We start from the raw sequence: 23,344 nt of genomic DNA on the forward strand, positions 1-23,344 counted from the left end.
CACTACAATAAACCTGGATTTGAACTGCGACTTGTTCAATCAACACTTGCTCCTTCTCTGCCCTTAAAAAAGCTTCCATCCTGTCCCACTTCACAGAGTGCTCTGACAATGGCCATAAAATGGAAAACAATGTTTTCCTAATGAGGAAGATATTAAGAACATTATTAGATTTGCATAACAGCAATTCTTCATTATTTATCATATATATAAAACCCCCAATGTGTTTAGGTGCCTTAGCCAGGGCCCTTTGGTTGCCCATGCTGTCTGACTGCCGCATGCAGATGACGGTACCACCAAGCAGTGCCCACATCAGAACAGAGCAGTTGCCAGCTGCTGGTTTATGACACGTAAGTAAGTGCCAGCGCCAGGAACCCACCCGTGTGCGACTGCTAACGAGGTATTCATACAGCACAGATTCATGTAACCGCAAGTCAAAAAACATCTATTTTCCCTCCCACGTCAAAAAGACTGTTCATCAGCAGCCTACCCTTCTCCCAGAAAAATCCCAAGCCCCAGTGCATGCACAGTCCCAACACAGCCCACTGGCTCTTACTCCATCATGGAAGGTTCTTTGGTTTCCAGAATATGGTCCGTGAGGATCCAGGGCATGGACATTTCAATGGGGAACTGGATGCGGCGGCCCATGGTCAGCTCCAGGAAGAATTCCCGGAACCAGAGCTGGGACAGGTCACAGCACTGCTGCAGCGCTTCTGAAACACAGAGGAGATGCCCCGGCAGAAGGGCACCCATGTTACCCCCAAGGAGGTGGCAGCGAGGGAAGCGCACGGGACACAGCTGCAGCCTCACAGTGGACTGGTTTTGGGTATGAACATTTTTCTAGGATGTCTGTTTTTAAACCCAGACCATGTCCGTGCTGGGTCTGAGCACTTCGTAATGGAAGAAGAAAGAAGAGATCATTCCTCTTGCTCCAGAGCTCCAAGGAGAATATTTCTATGGCTCAGAGTCATTCTGGAAGATTTCTTCTGTGCCCAGTGGCTCAGAAGTTTGTTTGGGCCAGAAAGAAAACTCCAGCCCCAGAACATAAACTATCCCCTGTGTCTGTTTGTTATTGCTCCCTCACTCCTGTTTGCATAATGATTAATACCTAGAAACATGCCTGAATCAGGCAGAAGTAGAACGTTTGGGAAAAAATCAAGGAAAATCTTCTGCATAGGTCAATGAGGAGCAAACCCGATCTATCTTTGCTTTTCTGAGCATGCAAGAGTTGGATTCAAGCCTCCCCCTGCTGTAACCTCACCGCTGATGTTGAGAAGGTGGGTGAAGAAGAAGGACTGCTTGTGGAACTCCTCAATGGCCAGGACTATTGGCCCATCCAAGCTGCTCCTCAGAGTCTTCTTTGAGCCACTCTTGTCTGCTATGAGGGACTCCAGCATGGTCCGCACCATGTAAAGCTTTGGAAGAAAGTTGACATGCAGTTACAACTCTCCAGGGAGACACCACCACACACAGTCATGGTGCTCTGCAACCAAAAATAACACTCTCCCAGGTGGCTAGTACTCTTTGCACCCATAAGCCACCATCTTTCTGAGCTATAGACAATTACATCCCTAAAAAACGACGCTTTGGGAACTATACAACAAATAAGGCATCAACACTTAACACACAACAGTGTGAAGACTTTGTGGAACAGACCACAGAAACAGCTGCTAATCCACAGCTGGGAGATTCCTACACAGCTGTAAGACCATTAATTCCCCACACAGGAGACGGACATTTACATACCTGCGTACTCGATGGTCCTACTGCGCGTCGTGGGACTTTAATATCAAATCCACCTTTAGGATCCTTCTCACCTCTCAAGCAAGGATCATTTGGAGGCTCTCGACCTCCCTCCCAGTCACAGATTGTCTTCCGAATTGCCTGAAGGACGCTGGAGTGGATGGGAGAAGGAAAGTAGTGCTTAAGCTTGATTCTACTTCAAGATGAAAATATTCACTGCTGTGCACATATGGGAGGAAAAGTATCTGAGGTGGGGACATACACTGTCCTTACTGGGGGAGACATGCCCAAAAGTCACCTTGGGAAGAGCTGCTGGCCAAGGTATGTTGGCTGGTTGTATTCTCTGAGGCGTATACAGGGCCATGCGCTTACACAGTACGAATGTGTTACACAGATAAATACCCGGGCTTTGCATGACATTCAGGAAGGACAGGCTGACCTGATCAGAACATTCTTCTTCTTCCTGACCGCCTGCCTGAGCGGCTCTCGCAGGGTCACCTGGGCAAAGTCCTGCAGGGCTGCGTAGATGGTGTTGCGGATGGCTTGGTTAAAGACACTCTCCATCCGGCCCATCAGCACTTGTAGACCTTTGATCATGGCAATTACCTGAAGCAGAAATTAAACCTAGGTGTATTAGCTATTTTTCCATTGTATCAAGAGGTCCATAAATCCAACATTAACAGAATTTGGGACTAAATTAATTCTGCTCAGGTAACTTGGGTCGGGTAATTAGGTGGCATCCAGCCAGGGTCAACCCATCACACCTACACCCTTTTTTTTTTTTTTCAGGAGCCCTGAAACCTCTTTTCAGTCAGGAGAGGCTTAATACAGCAATATTAAGAAAACACAGGGATTCACTCTATCTTTCTCCAGCATGCAAACACAGCGTAAGAAGAGCACGATCAGGCACAGAGAGAATTGCTCGCCATGCACTGCTGCTGTGTTTCTATCCCAGTAGGAGCTCCTAAGAACTTAATTTGCCCCTTAGTTCTGGACAAATTAAGGGCCACAGGGATGTGAGAACCCTTAATCCCTTAACGTGGGCCACAGGGATGAGGAACTGGCTGAGTATGGCAAGATGCCCTTCCCTTCTTTCCTTGGCCTGAGGAACATGGACAGGCAACCACCCCTGGCTGGTTCTTGTGCAGTTGGTACCTACCTCCACAAAGGCAAACTTCTCTTCACTGGTGTAATTGTACCGGGTGGCTCTCTCATACTCTTCTGCTGTTCCTGGGCAATCCTTGTTACAGAATTTATCTGTGGGATGAACCAGCTTCCAAGAGTACTAGAAGATGGAAAGAGACTCTGTCAACATTGCAATAAGTGAGAAACCAGGCTGGAAAGACTGAGGAGGGACCTATGCCAGGAAAACACTCCCTAGACATTACTGCAGTTGTTTGGCGTACTTCTGGGAGCAGCATTTGTGCTTCTTCCTGGCTTTATTATCACTGTACTGAATACTGGTTTTGTTTATTTGGGAGGTTGCCAGTCATATTGGGCTTTTGACATATGTGGACTTTTACTGAGTTGTGGTTGAAATTTTCCAAATTAAGAATTTCCATCATCATTTGAATTACAGTTTTAGAGAGACCCAGACTCATCCAAAACAGCCCGGTTTTAACCAAGGTGGTCCAGGTTAGGAGAACAGTCCCCTCCTAACATCAGTGAGGACCTCCTAGCACCTGCAAAGGGCGGTGAAGGTCCAGGGTGAGATGATCAAAGCTCTCTTTCTCCATTTGGTACAGAGCTCAGGGTCATTAGCTGCCTGACCTTAGCACGTCTGTTAATGGCTTGAAGCTAGGCAACATGAAAGGAAGCTCACCTTTCCACAGTCTTTTTTACATGCCATGTCAAAACATTCACGCTCACCTGGGAAGAGGAGGACAACACACACTCACCACTTCCATGGATGCACTCACCACTTCCATGACGTGGGCACTCCACTTGGACAGCAGCTGCAGTCCCCGCAAAGCCAGGTCAAAGAGCTCTCTGTACTCTTCATCTGATTTCTGGCTGTCCAGTCCTGAGCCAGTGACCACCTGGAGAACATCACATCCATCACATCACACTGCATCAGGGCTAGACCCAGCAACTTGCTGCGGAGGCTTCACTGAGCCAAACATCAGCCACGGATCTCTTTCTCAAATCCCAGCTGAAACGAATTCCCCGTGACCTTACGATCAAACTAAAATTGAACAGTGTTTATCCCATCCCTCTGGAAATGGGGTACAACTTGGTGAGGCTCTTTTTACCCCGGCAGTGAATTTATTTCCTACAGAAAAATGTCTGACCCGTCACCTCAGAGCAAATAACTGTTTTCATTCCACTTCCCCATTCCTTTTCGACAGCCTAATACTACCGAAATCCTTGAGAGTCCTTTACTGATTTACAAATGCCAAAAAGGGCTGAAAATGTTAACAATTCATTAAGCTAACAGTGATGAATGAAGATCACAGATTTGCAAGAAACAGTCCCAAAGCCATCAGAGAGGGTGCTGCTATGCAGTAATGAAGAGAACAGAGATGCCCCTGTGAACTTTCCTCAAAGCCCTGACCAATAGCTCTGTGTAACAGAAAAGACCCATTTGCAAGTCATGGGCGTTCTGTCACCTCGCTGATAATAAACATTTAATTGCAAATTTTTTTCTGCTTCTTACTTTAACAAAGCTGCAGCCAAAGAGCAGAAACCGTTGCCGTAGATCTGCTGGTGCACATCACTTTGCACCTGCAGGAGCCTTTCATAGCTTGCTTTTTTATTGCTGGATCAGGAAGTGGTTTGTTCCACCTGTGTTCTTCTTCCCCCCTCACTGCATGCCCTTGGCAGACCACACTCATCCTCTCCCAGCCTCATCCACCCAACGAGCCCGTGTGACCACCCGCTGAGCTTACCTCACTGTTGCTGTAGCGAGCGAGCTCTGAGATGAAGCGGATGTGGTCGTCTCGGATCTGGACCATCTGCTCACAGATGTTGTACTGGGGACTTATGCTGCTCTGAGTGCATGTCCACCTGGGCAAAAAAGCAAAGGTTTCAAGGACAGGACACGGGGCTCCACTCTGACACCCCCAGGGACAAAGCCTTGCACTCATCTGCTCTCTTCACTCCAGAATGCTCAAGACATGCCATCTTCAGGGCAAATGTCAGCCTTTGCATCTCTCTCATGTCCCCTGGTGTGTGGGGTCTTCCAGAGGTGGTCTCACACAGCATGATGGGTACACCTGCCTCACCTTTCAGCCTGAATATCTCTGTTCCATCCACCCCGAAGGCTGCTCTCCATGTCGGGCTCACCTACCCCCATGGGCAGAGACAGCTATTTCCCAGGCCACTGTTGGACGAGCTTTCAGGGAAGGATGAACTGCAAAGACCCAGCATTGTTTGCACCCTTATTGCTAAACCACAGGGTAATCATCCCCTTAGAGGTCATCCCTCCACGTCTGAAACAGCTGGGTCATGCTGCCTTCTCCTGCAAGGAAAGACTCCACAAGGGGCCAGCAAGGGAATAGCCCTCCCACTCTGTTTTTGGCTTTGGCTCACGGCACCAGCTCAGCGAACAACCCTGAGTATAAATGACGAGCAGATTGTGATTAAATGAACTAGATTTTCATTTGCTTTGAGCCACATGTACCATGTAACAGTGTAATGACATCCTACAAGAAGGCAGCGCTCCCCTCCCAAAGGCACAGCCATATGCAGAAACGGTATGAATCAGGTGTGTTTAATTTAGCATCTCATTTTCCCCCATTCTGTATGAGACGTAGAACCAAACGGCTCCACCAAAATGCTTTGTGCAAGCACAAGTCTGTCAGGGAGACCCTTATGTCTTACTCTGTCATCACAATATTCAGCTCTTGCTTTTTTCCCCCCTAAATAATTGTCCATCTTACGACAACAGTCATCTTCTCCAATGCAGATTGACTGTAGAAAAGGGAAGTGAGAAATCTGCCTCCGATATGGACATAGACATGAAGACATATTCCTACGGTTAACTGCGAGGCACTTGTTGCCAATATATGTGGTGGCAGAAGGTCCTGGAACTTCTGGGCCACATCATCCCTTGTGAAATCCATCCTCCCACAGCCCCATCGCTCGACTCTTACCCGTTTCAATGTGCTGTGCTCCCCACCGGACAATCGGCAGGTTAGCAGGAATGGTCAGGGCTGCACCAGCCCTCCCTGCCACACACAACCTAGTCCACAGTGCAGAAACAAAGCGCCATGCAGGAAAAACACCGATTAATTCCACTTTCATGGAGACAGGGAGGGAAAGAAAGTGACAAAAACAACATTAGTAAGAAATGGGGATTATATGGAACCACCTCGGCAGAGTTAGTGCTGGGAGTCCCATGCAATTTGCTGGGAAAGCAAGTGAGTGGGGAAGAAACATCGGTTAGTAAGGCACGGCACACAGACCTGGTAAGACAGATTTCAAGACAAACATTAAAATTGTGCACAGATAAACAGCCCGCGAGCTACCTTGGGTTTGAGATGAGAAAATGAATGCATATGTTTCGTTGAAATGTGCTTTCTGAATGATTTGGGATAAAAAGGTGCCATTTTTTTAGACCATTTTTCCCTTTAAAATTGAGTTTTCAAAAATACTCTTTAGATTTATAGTTTGTAGAATTTTAATTTTTTTCTCCCCCCACCCCCCCCCGCCCCAATTTTCATTAAAACCCTTTTGCTCATGAATTTTTGCCACGTTGTTTTCAAGTTTCTCATCAACAATTAATTGGCACTTTTCAACCAGCCTTTGGGCGGGCAGGGGAGGGCTGCTCCTGGGTGAGCCACAGGGTGGGCAAAAAGCCGGACCCTCCGGGATGGAAGGGGACGAGCAAACAGAAGCGGAGAGATGAGACTGCAGGTTAGATCCTGTCCTGCTGAAGAGACAGCTCGGCCAGGCTGCTTCTTGCAGACACTGGAGAAATCTGACTTCCACGCGATGCGGTCCCATGGCGAAAGGCCACTCGCCGGTGACAGCCAGGCTGCCATCGGCCACTACAGCCAGACACAGCTCAGGTGGGCTTTGCTTACGTGGGGTCGCAAACGCCATTCCAAGGACATCCAAACCTAACACCGCTTTTTCTAGCAACGTCTGAGCGCGATGCCAAGCGATGCAGACAATGGGGGCTCCGCACACGCCTGGTGTGATCTGAAACCACGTCTGCAAATTCATCGGGTGGGAGCAGCAAAAAGCCTGTGAACCTCGGCTGGGAAGCTGTGCTTTACAACCACCACGCCACTCCTGAGCTCTCCGGTAAAGACTCAGTTTCTGCCCTTCTCCCACAATATTCATTCACTTCCAGCGCATCTGGCTCAACCCTCAGTCCTGCTGCCCTTCTCCACCGAACGTGCCTGAGCTAGAGGAGACACCCTGGCTACTGCAAAAGAGGTCCGCCGCTGTGTTCACGCTCTGGAGGATTTTGTCCCCGAGATGAAAAATGTGGATTAAAATCCCTCCAGAGCAGGGACACGCTGCTCACACTCACACACCTCGCAAGCACTCTGTGGCTGCCCCGACCTGCACGCCGGCCGCCTCTCCATCCCCCTGCCTCGCCTCCGGCCACCGAGCACCCCCCCAGCCCTCACCCACTCCCCTGCCTGCACACAGGGGTATGGTGACACACAGGTTCAGAGCTGCCTGCACACGCACGTGCTCAGGGGCCGGTGAGGACATCTTCCCATGCAGGGACAGGGAGGTATGCACGTGCACACAGAGCCGGCACGCCGGGACTCACACCTCACAGGGACACACACGGGTACCCGTGCACAGACCTCACGCACGCCGGAGAGATGCAGCTCCCACGGCTTTCGGGACACACACAGAAGCCAAGAGACATTACGGCAGGCACTCACTTGGATTTGTTCTCCTCATAGTGAGCACTGGTCTTAATGTATCTGGCCAGTTCTATCTGCATATCGCCGAATAAAGGAACCACCTGCAGCTGCTGGAAAAGAAAATAAAAGATGGTTGAAACACAGTGGAGAGAGAACCTGTGGCCCCAGTGCAACACAAGGGACTATGAAACAGCGTCCTGTGTCTCTGAAGCTATGGGAAGTGTCAGGCTGTTTAAAGCAAGGCGCAAACCTGGACCCAGGGTCATTTCACACCTAGGAAGTGACCAAAAATGATCATAAGGCTTTTTGTGCGAGGAAAATCACCCCCTGCAAGTGCTCTGGAGCCCTGGCCTCGCCAATAGCGGGCTGGTTATGGCCAGAATGGTTCAGTGCTGTAACCGGCCAGAGGAAAGGCTCTTGTTACAACAAAAACAAAGCAGCGTATTCCTGAGCAGGGCTTACTGCTTCCCACCATAATCCTCCAAGAGAACAGAGGGATGAAAAGCCAGCACGTTGGTACTTCGGCAGCAAGCTGCTGCCACTCCGGAGCTGTAGGCTGCTTTGCTGCCTGGACTCCCAGCGATGTGGCATCTTTCCCCAGGGACTCAGACTGTACTTTGGCACTGTGGCTGCTTGTGAATATGTCTTAAAACTTCTCCACAAAGAGAAAGACAGAGGCAATAGAACGTGGCTTTGCTCACCCTTTACGTCTCAGGAGGATTTGCACGGGAAATCAAAGTCAAAGTGCACAGAACGTACCTCAAGCTCAGACAGGTCCCTGATTCACTAAGCTTTCAGCTGCAAACAAAATTCAACCAAGAGCTCCCAACATTTCTTCAATAAAACATGAAACTTCAAATTCAAGCAACTACAAAAGCCTTGTCCCAAAATTCAGGAAAAGTGGCAAATTCCCTGTCCTGTTATCACATGCTTCCCTTCTCAGGCAGACTTGTGCGGAGGATGTGAAATGCTGTCATCAGGGATTCACTTTCACAAAAAGGCTTAAATGAAGGGGTAGTTCATTTTCACTACTCAAATTCCTGGTCAATCCACTAGAAATTTAATCAGAAGGCAATGAGCAGATGTAGTAAAAGGAGCAGTTGGCCTTTTCTTATTGAGATCTGATAGTCTGGAGTGGTACTTAACTGATTAGGTGAGACCACAGCATATGTTGGAGAAGAGCAAATGGAAAAAAAAGCTGGAAAGGAGAAAGTTATTCCATGCAATGGAAGATATTTTACCTGATTCTCTGACGGCCCACAGCACTTTGCAATGAACAGTAAATCTGTCTGAATGCACCAAGATGACTGAACTCTACAGACTAGACCGAGGGCTTGATTGAAACCGAGATTCAGCTGAATTAGCAAAGCTGAACCAGGGGAAACCTGGAAGACTCAAGGGATGGCATGATAAGTCACCTTTGCAGAGCTGGTCCTCAGCAGTCTCCCTGGTGACTGGATGGTACTCAATCACCTCGTTACTGCCCCGTCCATGAGGTTATGGCGTCTGTCCGTAGTCCCCTATGTGGGCATTTCAGCTCTGCTCTCAGAGCTGTCTCCAGGAGATGATCCAAATTGGGGTAAATAGGTCCTCAATTGATCAGGGTGAGGAGGCAGCAGCTGGTACACCAACGTTTCACGAAACCAGCTGTCTGGGCTCTCCCGTTCTCTCCCTTTGCCCTGACCCAGCCCACCATCTATAAACTGCAAGCTGGGACAATAAGCAGGGAGGCATCCCGTACCCCATCACCACAACCAACCTCTTCTTTCAGGGTCCTCAGCAGCTCTCCGGGTAAAGGGGCAGAGAGAATCCACTCTGCTGAAAGAGTGATGGGGAAGAAGCATTCTGTGCCCCCCCAGAAATCATCATCTTCTCATTTTCCCTGATGTGGAGCAAATGTTGGTAACAAAACCTAATTTTTTCCTCTCAGGAGAAAGATTAATGCAATGGAGGCAAAAGGACTCTGGAAGGACTGCTCAAGCTCGTTAGGTCTAAAAGAAAACTAATTGCTCCACCTGGGAAGTTATTCTGCTATCCTCCTGCCATACTGTTAGCCCTTGCTGCCCATACATTAGCCCCTTGCCAACCCCCCCTGCCTCCTAGAGCTGCCCTGCCGCAAACCTGAAATGACTCCTGGCCCCAGCCTGTGCGCAGATGCAATAGAAATGCCACCGGTGGTGCTACGCGGGGTCTCAGCCCCCCCTTCTCCATCTGCCACTGGTGACTGGTGCCTCACGCACACCAGAGTTTGGGGGAGCCACAGGATTATCCCAAATGTTTCTCGTGCTGAGTTGCCCCAGGGCAATGCAGCCTGGCCTCCAGCTGTGGACCAGCCCAGGTCTGGACTCAGCTGCACATGTGCATGGGCAGAGGGAGGTTGCACCGCTGCTTCCCACCCTGTCACTGGGAGCATCGACCTCTCACAGGCCTTTCCCCAACCCCCAGATCTCAGATAAGACAAAAATGGTTCATCAAACCACTGGGTGAGCCCTTTGAGGAACTTGCTGAGTCCCAGCTCCCAGTCCCAGCTGACACAAGCTCCCCAAGAAGCCTTTTCTGTCTTACAGGGAGCAGTTCACACACAAAATAAGACTGCCAGGTCACATGTCAGCTGGCCAGCTGTGTCCTCTGTCCCTCAGCTCCTCAGCTTGCTGAGGGAAAAGGGACCGCAACCATCACCCACGCAGCCCTCAGCAAACCAGCCAGGTTTGCCTGTGCCCTGAAATCACGGTGCTCCTCAGGAGACTGCAAAGCTGCCTCAGAAATGTGCGAAGAGGCAGAAGCAACGTCAGTCTGGCACGTCCTTCCCTCATCCACAAAACAGACAGCCCCCGCGGCAGGAAGCAAGCGGAGCCTCGTGGCCCCAGCGAGGGCTGCAGGGTCCTCAGCTCCCACCACCTCCCTGGCTCCAGCACCACGGGAGCAGAGCCAGCCCCAGGCACTGCTCACCCATCCTCAGCCTGGCTGGTGGCACTGAGGGCTGGCATCGCTTCTGTCAGCCACGCTGCAGCTCTGTGCCCATGCACATTCACAGCAATCCCATTCCTCATCCTTTAGCCTTCATAATCGCTCGACCTTTTGGATTTTTTGGACTTGTAAATTATTCCTGCAGTTTGTTTTTTTGCTGGCAGCATGTGCAGTGGTACAGGTTGCGAATTCACTGATCTGCAATAAACCCCAGCCTCACCCAGATGGGTCACTGACCTTGAAGAATTTGTCTATTTTGCTAAGGTTGATTCTCTTCTTGGCATCCAACTTGTAAATGTTGCTGACATTCCCATCCATAAGATACAGGCCAAACCCCATCACCTGGAGAAGACGGAAAGGCTAGGTTTCATTAGCGTGAAGGCTGCAGCACAAGACAAGGACAGTTCTCCACCATTTACCATCAGGAAAGACCATTCCAGGCTCCTGTACTACCTGTCACTCAACCCAAAAGTCTTGTCCACCCAAAGGCAAACAGTTACTCCCAGAGAAGAATTGAAGACATTTAAAATATTCTCCTGCATTGATTTTTCCCCTTGAATTCAGTACAAATCACTACAGACATTCAAACTACCCATATGATCCTTCAAAGAACCATAGTTGACTCGTACCGTGGTAATGATCTTCTTATGGTAACAGTGACTGCAATCACTGTAATAACCGACTGACAGCAAGGACAAACAGACAAAACGAGCAGATATCTGGCATGTTCAGCTTGAGGGCGCTTCATTGAGTCAGGAAACCAAACCTGGAAGGATCTGCCTTCTGCAGGGAATTATTGCTGGGAGTGGGCATCAAGAACAAATTTCAGTGTTGCAAAGTTAGTGGTGATTTTGGCATGTCCTATACAGTTACCCAGGTCAAGCCCGCAATCCTGCACATCAATGCACAACAGAAAAAAACCCTTCCAGCTCTGGAGAGTACAGGGCACCCACCAGTGCTCTCATCCATCAGCAGAGGACCACCACCTCCACGTCTGTGCTTAGTCCTAGGCAAGCAGAGCTGCTGGCAACCTTGGGAAGGATTGGGGGAAAGGATAGAGATGGAGATGGGGAAGAGCAGAGCAAAGGGAGAGAGGAAGAAAGATTTTTCTATAGGAATATGAGAGAATGGCAGAAAGGACAGCAGAGAAACGATGGCAGAAGGTCCAAGTTACAGCAGAAACAGAGGCAGCTCACAGCCACTTCCAGCCTGTTCAGCAACACAAGAAGAGGGGAAAATGGGCAGACTGAGGTATTGCAGCAGAAGACACAAATTAACAGGAATCAGAAGGGAAACAGGAAAATGAGGAAGGCAGCATTGCTGCTGCATGCAGAGCCTTCCGATCTCATAGCAACTTGTGTGTCCAGAGGATGCTGGCTCTGCAGAGAAGGGATGCATGTAAACCCAAAGGAGCAAAAATTAAAGAAAATTAAGAGAAGCATTGTCCTGGGAGGGAATTTCATTTTACTAAAACAAAAATGAAACTACACAAGCACCCAGCCCCATGAGCATGGCCAAACCTCACCTTTAAGAGCATGTGCTTCTCGCTGGGAGTGAGGTACATCTTGTTTTCATAGTAATCCACACAGATGTTGACAATATCAGCCAGCAGTTCTTCATAGCCAGGGATAACTTCTAGTTGTTGGTGCAGACACTGAAACATCAACAGGGACATTATCCACATGGACAGAGGAACAGCAGAAACCAGGAGAGAAACATATTTGAAGGATTAAGAGTAGAATGATGAGGTTTCTGCAGACCTTGTCTGCGTGCTTTTCTTAAGCTACCAGCAGAAGATTGACCTCGTGCTACTACCTGTAAGGAACAATCTCCCTTCTGCAGGACAGCTCTCCCCTTCAGACTGATTACAACAGCCAAACATCAGACAGTGAGATGTAAAGAGAGATGCCTCAGAAGCAGGCTTTCTGACTCTCTCCTGTCTCTGCGCAGTATTTTATCTCATTAGCAGAAGCTACAGAGCCTGTGGAGTGTGGAGGGTCATGGGGTCTGAACTGCAGTCCCTGTGCTGTCACACAGATGGACTGGATGGATTTCCTGGGGAAAACAGGAGAAGAGCTTCTGGAACAACCTCCCCTTCAAGGGCTCTTCTTGCATCTTTTTGACCTTCATCTTTGTCTTGACGTAGAGACCTTCAAAGCCAGCCAGGATGACCCACAAGAAGGAGATATTGCTAGAATTACACAGCCTGACCAAAAGACTATCAGGGTCAGTGGCAACGACCCAACAGCTATTGCCACAGTCTGGTCTGAAGTGCTGTCATCCTTGGTGAGATCATTGTCTCTACTCACGGAGAAGTTAGGTGGTTCAGAGAAAAGGGACCTGCCTGTGTGATGCGGTTGTGGTTTGCCAGGAACATGGAGAGGTTCTGGGACTCCTGGATGGACTGGGGGTCTGCCATCTTCCGCAGAAACTGGGCAGCTCTGGAAGGGAGAAATCCAACATCATGCAGGATCGCTCACCCAATGTGAGACTCTGACCACCCACCTTCCCTGTTTGACCTGCAGCTGCAGTGCAGCAGCCTCAGAGCCCCCTGCAGCGCAGCTCTGCTCTATCCTCGTTTTACCAAGAGGGAACTGAAACACAACAGGGCTCAGATTTGCCTAAACCCGTAAAGAGAGCCTACCACAGCGCAGAAACCCAACCTCCAGCCTCCTGATGTCCATCTGACCTCACCGCTGGGCACACCAGGTGCTCCCCCGCAGACCAGGCACGGTTCCGTTCCCACCACCACCACGTCACCCCCTCTCACCTTTTGTAAGCAGAATGGTCATTTTTGACGCTGCACTTCATGTTCTTCAGCTCATCCAGGACAGCGAACATGTTAATGAACTTGCCCAGGGTGAGGAGATAGGCCTCAGAGACAAAGTCCTTCCTCCGCTCAGCATGGCACAGGCGCTTCACCTCGCTGCAGAACCGCTCAATAGCCTTGCGCTGGAAGGCAGGAGGACAGGGTCATCCCAGCAGCAGCTCATGCATGATCACTGCACCACCACTGGGATCCCCCTCCACCCACCCACCACCCCCTTCCTTTTACAAAAGCATTCTGCTGGAGATGGAGGCTCCAGAGTCCCTGTCCACTGCCACCACGAAACAGCAGCATTACAATGTGCTGCAGACGAACATCCCCAACACTGGAGAGGTGAAGTGGGCTCAAACCCTCCATTTGCACCTGCCCTGAGTGCAGCGTGTCCCGTGAAATCAGGCTTCAGTTTTTTAGGCGGGGCACAAAGACCTCAAGGACATAAAACCTAAAAATGATGGTGAAACCCAGCGGCAGCCAGTTATAAACGCAGGCGGTGATGTGGCGAGGTCCCCAGAGCCCGCAGCAGCTCTGCACTTGCCACGTGGTCATGGCTCTGTTGGGATCTAAGCATATTATTTTGCAAAGTACCTCAAGTGTAGCAACGGCTAAATTTAAGCTTTGGTGCTCTTTGCCAGCTGACCCCTGTGTTCAGGGGGCTGTGAGCTCATGCCTGTTCCTGCTGGCACAGCAGGAGGGTGTCCAGCTGCACGGCTGCATCCCACCCCAGGCACCAGCTGTACCACCGGCCCTCAGCTCTTCCTGGCTTTGCTTCAGAGGGAAGAGCAGAAGAGCAAGCTGTGCTGGCGCCGGTGGGGAAACAGCTTTTCACATCCACCAGCCAACACCCCAGACAAACAGGAGCCCGCGCCACCCACGAGCTCCACACAGCGGGGGCTCTGGTCCTCCGTGACTTCAAGGGCTGAGGTGTGCTCACTCCCAACTCGTACACAAGATTTCAGGGCTCAGCAAGGGGCACAGATTCCCCTTCAGACAGGTCCCAGGTATCTGCTGGCGGCTTCAAGGGAGGGAGCTATGGGGGGCTCGGGGCCCCTCCGAGCAGGCCTGGCAGGCAAGGATAGCACAGCCTTGTTAGGCTAAGTTAACATCCGAGTAATAAATCATTTTTCCCTCTCTCTTTCACCACCTACCTGAAAATACATGAACTTCATAAGCTTGGTGACTTCTGGCTCCAGGACTTCCACCGTCTTCTCATAGATCTCCACTCGGTTTGGCTGCTCGTTACATTTCACCTGCGTTGCAAAGACAAATCACACTTGTCAGCATCAGTTTCTAACGCAGCTGTGGACGGCAACAGCCACCATCTTCTGCTCGTTGCGCAGCGAATCCTGTCCCCATCGGAGGACAACGGGGGGATCAGAGGGAGCTTGTTCTCAAGGCAACAGCTGAGAGCAGAGGGGGCTGTTTCTCAGATGGGAAATTCCCTCCATGCATTATAAACACGGCACTGAGAAATCTACGTCTTCTAATGCATTTGGGTGGGGTAGAACACCTGCAACGTGGCGTCTGGACTTGCTACACAATGTGGGAATGTTGTATTGTAAAGTTATCCAAGACTTTGTCCGGCAAAGTCCCATGAACACGCAAGGCACCAGGCTATGGTTCTGCTACAGCCTCGCTGGGATGATTTTGGTTCTGTTGCTGACCTGTTCAAAACCACTGGGCTTATATGCGCCTAGCAGCAACAAAGTGAGTCACCTACACTGGAATCCCAGGAAGCTAAATGTAAGCACTTGTTCAGCTGTTACCCATCTCATTTCCAGTTACTTGAAGTCATTACCAAACTTCTATGCCCCAACCGCCCAGGGCAATGCATCCTGCTGTCCTCCGGTTTTGTTTCCAGCTGTTGGTGACACAAGTCTGTGACAGGGCTGACAGCTCTCATGCAAATTTAGTAGCGCAGCAGCTGATGCACAGGGCAGGAGGGGACAAATCAGCCAGCTTTACATGTGGGAAGTTACAAAAGTAACTTTGCTTTCTGTAGCCCCTGGTGTTTCACACTGCAGTCAGGCAATGCTGGTGGCCATGAGGATGTAGCTCGCGGCAGGGAGGAGTGGTGCACATCCAGGTGTAGGCTCTGTTCTTCACCCGTGAAACCACGGTCTCTGACGTAGCACAAGGAGGTGTAGGTGACCAAGCAGCCAGGCTGGGGGGCTGAGGACAGGACACCCTGGCCACAGCCACGTGCCCCATGGCAAAGCACAGTGGTCACTGCTGAATCTGCAAATGAACCCTCTGCCGTGGTGGTGTCTGCTGGCTGCTCCTCTGTCACATGTGGCACTGCCTGCAGCCCTGCCGGAGCACGGGGCAGAGAGCAGGGACCCCACAAGCTGTGCTCAGAGAAGCACCATCATTGCAGGGGTGACCAGGATGGGAGGACACTCAAACACCAGAACAGATTATCTGTAGTGCTGTCTTGCCACCAGCTCAGCCACAGCCTGCCTTCTGTTAGCGCAGTCAGGAGAGGCAACAGCAGCACAGCATCAAATATAAATAGGAGATAAGCACATATCCAATCAGCAGCAGAAACCTCCCCGTGGCTGGGTCTCACGAGACCATCAGCAGAGTAAAACCTGCGGGGAACTGAAGTTTGACCTTTCCCAGGGAATGACAAACATGGGCACTTCCAGCCATGTGGAAATATTTTTTCCTGGCTCCACAAACCCTGGCTGCAAACCCTTTTATCTGTAGGGTTAATGGAAGTGCACGGCACCCGCCCCAGCGTGTCGCCAGTCAGTGTTTTTGCAGGGATCCAGCGCGTGTTCACATTGCAGAAGACAAGCTCTGAGCTGGAGTCTGAATCATGGTTAGTGGGCCACACAGGCAACCTTACTCATGTCTGTAGGTGTTTGCAGGACGAAACCACCAAAATTCAGGTTGGAGAGAGGAGGGCTAGAAAACAGTTGAAGCAGAACTAGCAGCAGAGGAGAACGATTAAACCTGGGGGGGGGTTGATCAGGATCCTCAGGTATATCACCAGCAAAGAAGGGCATTTGGAGAAACATTTCTGACACATCAAAGTGCTCCCTCATGCATCCTCACAAAAATCCTACAATTCTGGGGCTCCCACAGGAGGAGAGAGAGCACCCTGGAGTCTGGGCATCAGCCTGGGATGCTGAAACCTGCCCCAGCTGCCTAGTCTGCTCTGTGCAAGTCAGGGAGAGCCTGAGTCTGCCACATCCCGAGGGGACCCACCGTTTTCATCCCAAGCCACCTGGGCTCCCTTCCTTGCACAACGCAAGAGTCCACTCAGCACTGGGGCAATTTTTAACTGAAGCTGAAGTTCCTGATACATGTAGTGGTATGACGCCACACAATGGCATCAGGAAAGTGTGACATAAACCAGATCCGATGATTCTGTTCTTACCTTCCAAAAACTAACTGCCTTTGCCTGAAGCAAACTCCATCTCCCCAGAACGTGACAGGGAGAAACACTGAAGTGGTGCACCAGGAAGGAAATAATGACACTGCTTTAACTAAAGCAAAGGCTACCCATTCTCGAGACAGAGAAGCGGACAAAGACCCAAGTACAAAACACAGCACTATCCCAAATACTGTGCTCAGCTGAGTCCTGTTAGCAGCTGTAAGACAAACAAGATGGTCCTGCGGGGGCAAAATAACTTCAGGTGAGACTGCTTCGGGGAGCAGGGGAAGGGTTTGTGAAACCAGGAAATTTATATAAGGCCGTTGGCTTGGGGGTGAGTGTGGCTGAGTTGAGAGGTGTTGCTAGGAGCTGTCAGGGATGGAGCGTTCATATACATGAGGGTGTAGGGCAGATGCCTTTTGTGATGGCAGCAGTATAGATCTGCTTCTGAAATGGCCACCAGCTGCTGACATCAGTGGTTGAGACTTTGGTGGGGAGAAGACAATCTGAAGAGCCAGTGGTGTCTCTTTTCAACCCCTCTATCTACTTCAGTCTTCTCTGGATTTTTGTTCTTCCGTCTCCAGCCCAAACTAATCCGCACTGAGGACAATACCAGCTAGGTGCTCTGGTAACATCTCTGCCTGGGAAGGGCTTGAATACCTGGGGGATGGCTCGTGAGCAGCTCCTCCATGTGTAAAGCATCACGGCGTACTCATGGCCTTCTTCCAGCATTTCATTCTGAAAGAGAGAGGCGTTGCTGGGGCAAGGCATACACTGAAGACTCTGCATCGCTGGGGCAGTACCTAGGGGACTCACCATACTGGAGTGCACTGTTGCCTGCTCGATGTACCTGGCAATGCCGGTCACAAAGGCATTTCTGTCTTCAAAGTTTGTGTCAAAATTAGCCTATGGGCAAAATGGAGAGATGGGGATTAAAACAGAGCTAGCTGCCTGCTCACCTGATACGTTCCAGCATGGGATGTGTTGGCAAAAAGCAGAATCAGTAGGGTTCCTGGGGCGCGGGAGCAGCTTACAAACAATTTGAGCTGTTGCACCTCTAGGCTTGAAGTGGATTCATATATGCAGCCTGAGATGCTTCTCAATCACATGTGTTCATTAGAGGAAATCCTGCTTATTATATATGTGAAAATATGGCAACCAAGGCTGACAAACCCCTGTAAACTCAAGCCAAACTTGGCGCAGATCTGCTACAGGAAACTGCAGCCACACCAGAGAGCAAACCTACAGCAATTATTTTAAGGATTTTAACTTGGTAACTCAAAGACAGATGCAGCCTCATTAATTTCTATTTGTGCCCTGGCTGCTGGGGGAAGACCACATCCTGTCAGCAGGAACTGCGAAGAATAAACACACAGAAAGGGCAGGGAATGAGATGGCTGGAAAACATAAATATGAAAGTCAGCACTCATCCAGGTGCTGTTACCAGTGCTAGTGTTGCTCTTGCAAGCAGATGCTCTGGGACAAACAGTTGTTTTGGAAGCTGAGCTACTGCTTTGGGTCGGGACAGGGGAGCACGGAAGTGCAGAGCGAGGCGGGGGATGAGAAAGCAGCTCCTCAGCCTCTCTGTGCCAAGCGCCCGTTCACACGCTCTGTGCTCGGGGAACTTCCTCTGCAAAGGCTGGCTGATGGTATCTGCTGAAGCACAGAGCACACGCAAGTCCCAAGCACCCAGAGCTGCTCCTTGCAATGACGTTAGCACTGCAGTGACCACGCTCACCTCAGTAACTGATTTCCTGAGCAGAAAAGCTGGAAGCACTGGCCCGTGGCCACAGGGCTACTCTTCTTAGCACCTCCAGGACATCAAATGTGACTAATGTGACAACAAAAGCTGAGGCTGCATATGCATTTCTAGCTAGAAAGGGAGAGAGCTACGTACAAACTGAGCATGATGAGGAAGGAGGCTTGGCCAACACCTTTAGATCCAGTTTAGAGGAGGTCTTTAGCTGTGTGCACACACTCGTGGCCCCGAAAGGAGGCTGTGCCATAAGGCTGAACCCTGCGCCCCTCACAGGACACAAGCCAGCAAAGACTAGGAATTTATTGAAAGAAGAGATAAGCAAAAAATGATAACAAGACTTCCCAGGAAGAGCTGAAATTTGAGCAGCCCAGAACTGCCTTTGGGTCCGATAACCCGTAGAGATGCTAACGTTACTGAACGAGCCCGCGGTCTGACCTGCTGAAAGAGATACTGTAATTTCAGACCCCTGCGTGCATGGCACAGCAATCACTGTGCGGGTGTGTTTATACACTGTCATGGGTAAGTCATGAATTCAGGAGTGGCAGGATGGAGAAAGTAACCCCATATTATATTTAACCCTGGGTGTGTGCTATAGGGCAGGGTGTGGTGGCCAAGCAGCCAGGGCATCCTGCTGCGGATCCAGAAGCAGGAGGCTGAGCCTTGCCCTGGGCTCATGCCAAGCTTGGCTTGGTAAGTGCAGCTGCAGTCAAATCTGTGGTTGTCCAAAGCAGAGAAGTGATTCTAGCAACTGCCCTCCCTTGCATGCCATCAGCTCCCCAGCCCAGCGGCTCCAGCTGTGCTAGCCGCACAGGCCAGCCAAAGTCATGCAGAACTTTGATTTTGATCTGCTTAGATGCACATAGTACCATAAAAAGGAAGCACAGAAATATGTGAACAATGAAACATCACTGACAACTTTCTCTGCTAATACAATTATCTCCTGCTTCCTACCCAGTCATGCACTCTGGTCCTCATTTTTAACTTCCCTAAGTCTTGCTCAGCCTTCAAGATCCCTTTCACCCATCTCTAGCGCTTTCATTTTAAAGACTCTGTGAACAGATTTGTGGCTAGATCTGTTCTGGACATTTCCTTAAGCATGCTGAACCCAGGATGTTTTTGGCTAGTTCTCACAGCACCATGTGCCCCTGTACTTTGCATGAGCTACTGGAATCACCCTCCCCGCCCCGCCAGCTCTGGGAGCTGAAGGTACCTGGTACATGATGGAGGAGGGAGGCGGTTCGATGCATGGCTGCTGGTCCGGCAGAGGCAGCTCCTCCAGTAAGTCCACATTGGACAAGGCATCCTCTAGCGTGACGTGAGTGGTCATGGTTCTGGATGTTCCGTTTCCACACTAAATCCAAAGGAAAAGAGAGGGTGATAGACAGACAGACACCAGCCAGAAGACTGAGTGGGAAAGTGCCAAAGGACAAAATCAGAACCATGACTGGCTGGCACTGCAGGAGGCATGATCCTGGCTTATCTCATTTTCCTTTTCTTATGTATTTATGTCATCTCTATGTCATTTCTCCTTCCATGATTCAATAGCAGAGCAGGAATGCAGAATAAGAGGAACACAACTACCCACTCATGCCCTTCTCTGCTTAACTCTATGCAAAACTGTTGAAGACAGAGAACAGCTGGGTGCTGCACTGCAGCTTTAGCAGCCCCGAGTGAAAGCCTGTGCTCTGAAATTCAAAGCGGTGCTATCAAAAATATCTCTTGAAAGAGCATGATTAGAAAAGTATGACTGATGCTGACACTCACATGCTCTCCTTCTCACACACATGAATGGTACTGGAAACTGTAAACAATAAACTGCCTTCTCAAAGGTGCACCGGAATGGATCGAGTGCTGCGCAGGCAGGCTGTGGCACTGCAAGGTGCTGTTAAAAAGAATTTCACTGCTTTTACCACACACACGGAGTCCCCTTCCCAGTCCCAGCCTGCTGTGAAGCTGCCAGTGGTGCCAGTTGCATAGGAAATACAGAGCAAAGGGAAACGTTTCTGAAAGCTCACTGGCACTTACCCCAGGCAGGCTACCTCATGGGAACCACAGGACAAACCTCTATGTCCCTTATCCCCTCTGCCGTTCACCTTTGCTGTAAGCGCACAAGCATGGAGGGATGGCTGCTGTCACCCAGGCTAAGCGCTTGTATAACCACAGCTACTGGGCTTCCTCAGTTAATACCTAATCCATGTGCAATAGCTGTGGCCAACCTACAGCGTGTCTCCTAGAAAAACACCCGACTGAATTTAAGCATTTGCAGAGAGAGAACCAATTTTAAATACTGACATGTCGTTCAATCAGCAAATCACCCCCCAGTGCTTTTTTCCTCCACTCAGAGCCTGTCTAGTTTCAGATGTGAGCCATGTGAGTTTTATCACTCTAATCTGCGAGACAGTACAGCTCTTTATTATAAAAGTTCTCATCAAGATACTCACACATTTCAATAAAACACCCTGCAAGCTTTGCTTTGGCTCAAGCAAGTAGACTGAGCTCTTTGTCAGTCTTGCTACAGAGCGTATTTTCCAATCCTTTAATCACCTCTTTGGCTTTTCATTAAGCTTGATCCAATTTTGCAACTTTTTTGCCGAAGCACAGACACCACAGCAGGACACAAGGTTCCAGTGGTGTCTGCACAAGTGCCAGATACAACAGCAACGTAACCTCCCTCCTTGCATACAACCACAGCAGCTCCTCTGGTCGCAACAGCATCTCTATAGGCAGTCATATTCAGCTGATGATCTGCTACAAATCCCTTAGGTTCTGGTCCCAATCGAGTCACTGTTTCCAAGAATGTAACTTGGCTTTTCATTTCCAGCACTGGGGACATCCAGACACATGCACCCGGCAAGGACCACAGCGAAGGGGGATGCATGCTGCGTGGAGTCCTGGGGCAGCTTCATGTTGGGTGATGAGAGGCACAAGTCTGCTGCTGTGACGAGAGGCACAAGTCTGCTGCTGTGACGAGAGGCACAAGTCTGCTGCTGTGCCTCTTGCCATCGCTGCTGCCTGCACACATTGGCTGAAAGAAGATGTGTGTGCCTGGTAAAACCCATTCCACCTCCACAAATGCCTTCCCAAGGTACCAGGCAGCTGAGAAACAGGCTCAGTTATACCTGCAGCTAAAGCACCATGAAGTGCCTGGGGGAAAAAAAAAATAATCTCAAGCAGCCCTTTCCCTACATGCTCAAATTTCTGTTTCCTTCTTCACCCTTCTTTGCTAAAATGGTTTCCTGTTACAAATTGTAGCAACTGTCAAAACCAGACATTACGTCCTGGCACACCGCAGGCAGGAGCGGCTTCCTCCCTGCCTGCAAGCACCAGCGTGCTGCTCAGCACCGGGCAGGTGGCTCAGCTCCCCCAGCCCCATGGGCCCCCTCCGCTGCCCACTGCTCGCCACCACCATCCTCCAGCACCTCAAGACTCACCTCTGGGTTCCCAGAGCATCCCTGGTACCCACACATGCTTCATTACATGCTCTGGCTTTGGGAAGACAAAACGCTTCCATTTTATAGCTTTGAGGGCTGTGGCTGTTTATTTGGGCTCATTTCTCCTTTTTCTCTAAGTCCATTTCTAAGGCCATTTGTGCAAGGTGTTGGCAGTTTGCTGTAATAAAAGATGATTCCTTGATAACCCTGTGACACCCAAAGAGCTCAGCAGTTCAAGGGACAAAATTACTGCTGCTCTTTGGGCCATACCAGGAGATACAGCCCCAAATACAGCATCACGATCCTGCTGTGCCAGGCAGCACCCAAACCTGTGAGACTAGGCTAGTCCCTCCCCTAAAGATCTTGCACTCAAATAGAGGAAGAGAGGCAGCATGTAGAAATACACCAACAGAAAAGGAAGCATCAAGCCACAGTGAGCAAGCAGTGCCATCTGCCCGCCCCGTGCTTTGCCATGGCTGAGCAGAATGCAAGAATCTGGATGCAGGTGGAAAAAACTACACAGACTCTGAGGGTTTAATAGATGAGTCTTTGCAGGGACTCCCAGTTTCCATCCTACACTTTCTTAAGCCCAACAGCAAAAGAACAAAGGCTACAGGGAAATGCAAGGTCTGCCAGGACTTCCCCTGGGTCTCATGCCTGTAGCACTGCAGCAGACAGCAATCTTGTGGCTGGAGCACGTGACAGAGGGACTACTGGTCCAGGGCCAGCAGACCTGGATCATCACCCCAGATCATCCACAGAAGAGCAGCCTCAAGCGATCCCCATCTGCCTGTGCCACGGCCCCTCGCCTGCCCCTTGGGGTGGCTGTAGGGCTGGCTCCCTCCTCCTGGGTGGGCTCCCCTGCCAGCTGTATGCACCCAGCAGGTCCAGGGGTCGTGCACCGGTACAGAGGCTGGGGAAGGCTCTGAAGGCATCAGCAATTGCTTGGCTCAGTCCATGTGGCACACCATGGTGTCTCCCCGCACAGGGGCTGCCTGGGAGAGCCGAAAGGGGAAGCTCCACCACCACAGACCCATGCAGCCCTCCCTCACCTTCCTGCAAAAAGGTTTCTAACATAAATGTGCTGGGGCCGCCCTGGAAAATCCAGCTTCATCCCCTCGGTCCAGCGATGAGGGGGGCAGCTGTCAGGTAACATGGCAGCGACCAAGGGGCTCCAGCTCAGGCCAGATGGGGATCCCTGGGGACACTCATCAAGAAGTCCTCATTAAGCCCTAACCACCATCCACCACCTGGGCCTCAGGGCAGGGGCTGTGGTGCCCGGAAGAGCAGAGTCAGCCCATGTTTGGTGGGTTGCCAATGGCGCGGTGGCACATGTGGCGTGGGCTGGGGGCCACACCACGAGGGGAGCAGGGCAGCACCCTGCCCAGGAACGGGGCTTTTTTGCTGCCC

At 50.5% G+C, this 23,344-nt stretch overlaps 1 protein-coding gene across 4 annotated transcripts in view; it reads right to left on the reverse strand.

Moving 5' to 3' along the window:
* CYFIP2 (cytoplasmic FMR1 interacting protein 2) overlaps positions 1-23,344 on the reverse strand; it is a 55,263-nt gene that overhangs the window by 28,524 nt on the left and 3,395 nt on the right. The window contains exons 2-17 of one of the 4 annotated variants that reach the window (XM_080398129.1): positions 19,714-19,854; positions 17,561-17,650; positions 17,405-17,482; positions 14,511-14,612; positions 13,309-13,490; positions 12,883-12,979; positions 12,064-12,192; positions 10,776-10,880; positions 7,590-7,681; positions 4,629-4,746; positions 3,660-3,779; positions 2,900-3,025; positions 2,180-2,346; positions 1,744-1,891; positions 1,259-1,412; positions 554-710 (exon numbers count right to left, since the gene is read on the reverse strand). In XM_080398129.1, the coding sequence (XP_080254255.1) occupies positions 554-710; positions 1,259-1,412; positions 1,744-1,891; positions 2,180-2,346; positions 2,900-3,025; positions 3,660-3,779; positions 4,629-4,746; positions 7,590-7,681; positions 10,776-10,880; positions 12,064-12,192; positions 12,883-12,979; positions 13,309-13,490; positions 14,511-14,612; positions 17,405-17,482; positions 17,561-17,650; positions 19,714-19,830 (1,982 nt within the window). In that variant the 5' untranslated portion in view covers positions 19,831-19,854. Of the gene's footprint in view, positions 1-553; positions 711-1,258; positions 1,413-1,743; positions 1,892-2,179; positions 2,347-2,899; positions 3,026-3,659; positions 3,780-4,628; positions 4,747-7,589; positions 7,682-10,775; positions 10,881-12,063; positions 12,193-12,882; positions 12,980-13,308; positions 13,491-13,728; positions 13,866-14,510; positions 14,613-17,404; positions 17,483-17,560; positions 17,651-19,713; positions 19,855-23,344 lie in introns of those variants that run through there. The other 3 variants (XM_080398128.1, XM_080398130.1, XM_080398131.1) reach the window with 3 other exon arrangements.

The sequence above is a fragment of the Falco punctatus genome (assembly GCF_963210335.1).
Source record: "Falco punctatus genome assembly, chromosome: 8".
NCBI classification, from domain to species: domain Eukaryota; kingdom Metazoa; phylum Chordata; class Aves; order Falconiformes; family Falconidae; genus Falco; species Falco punctatus.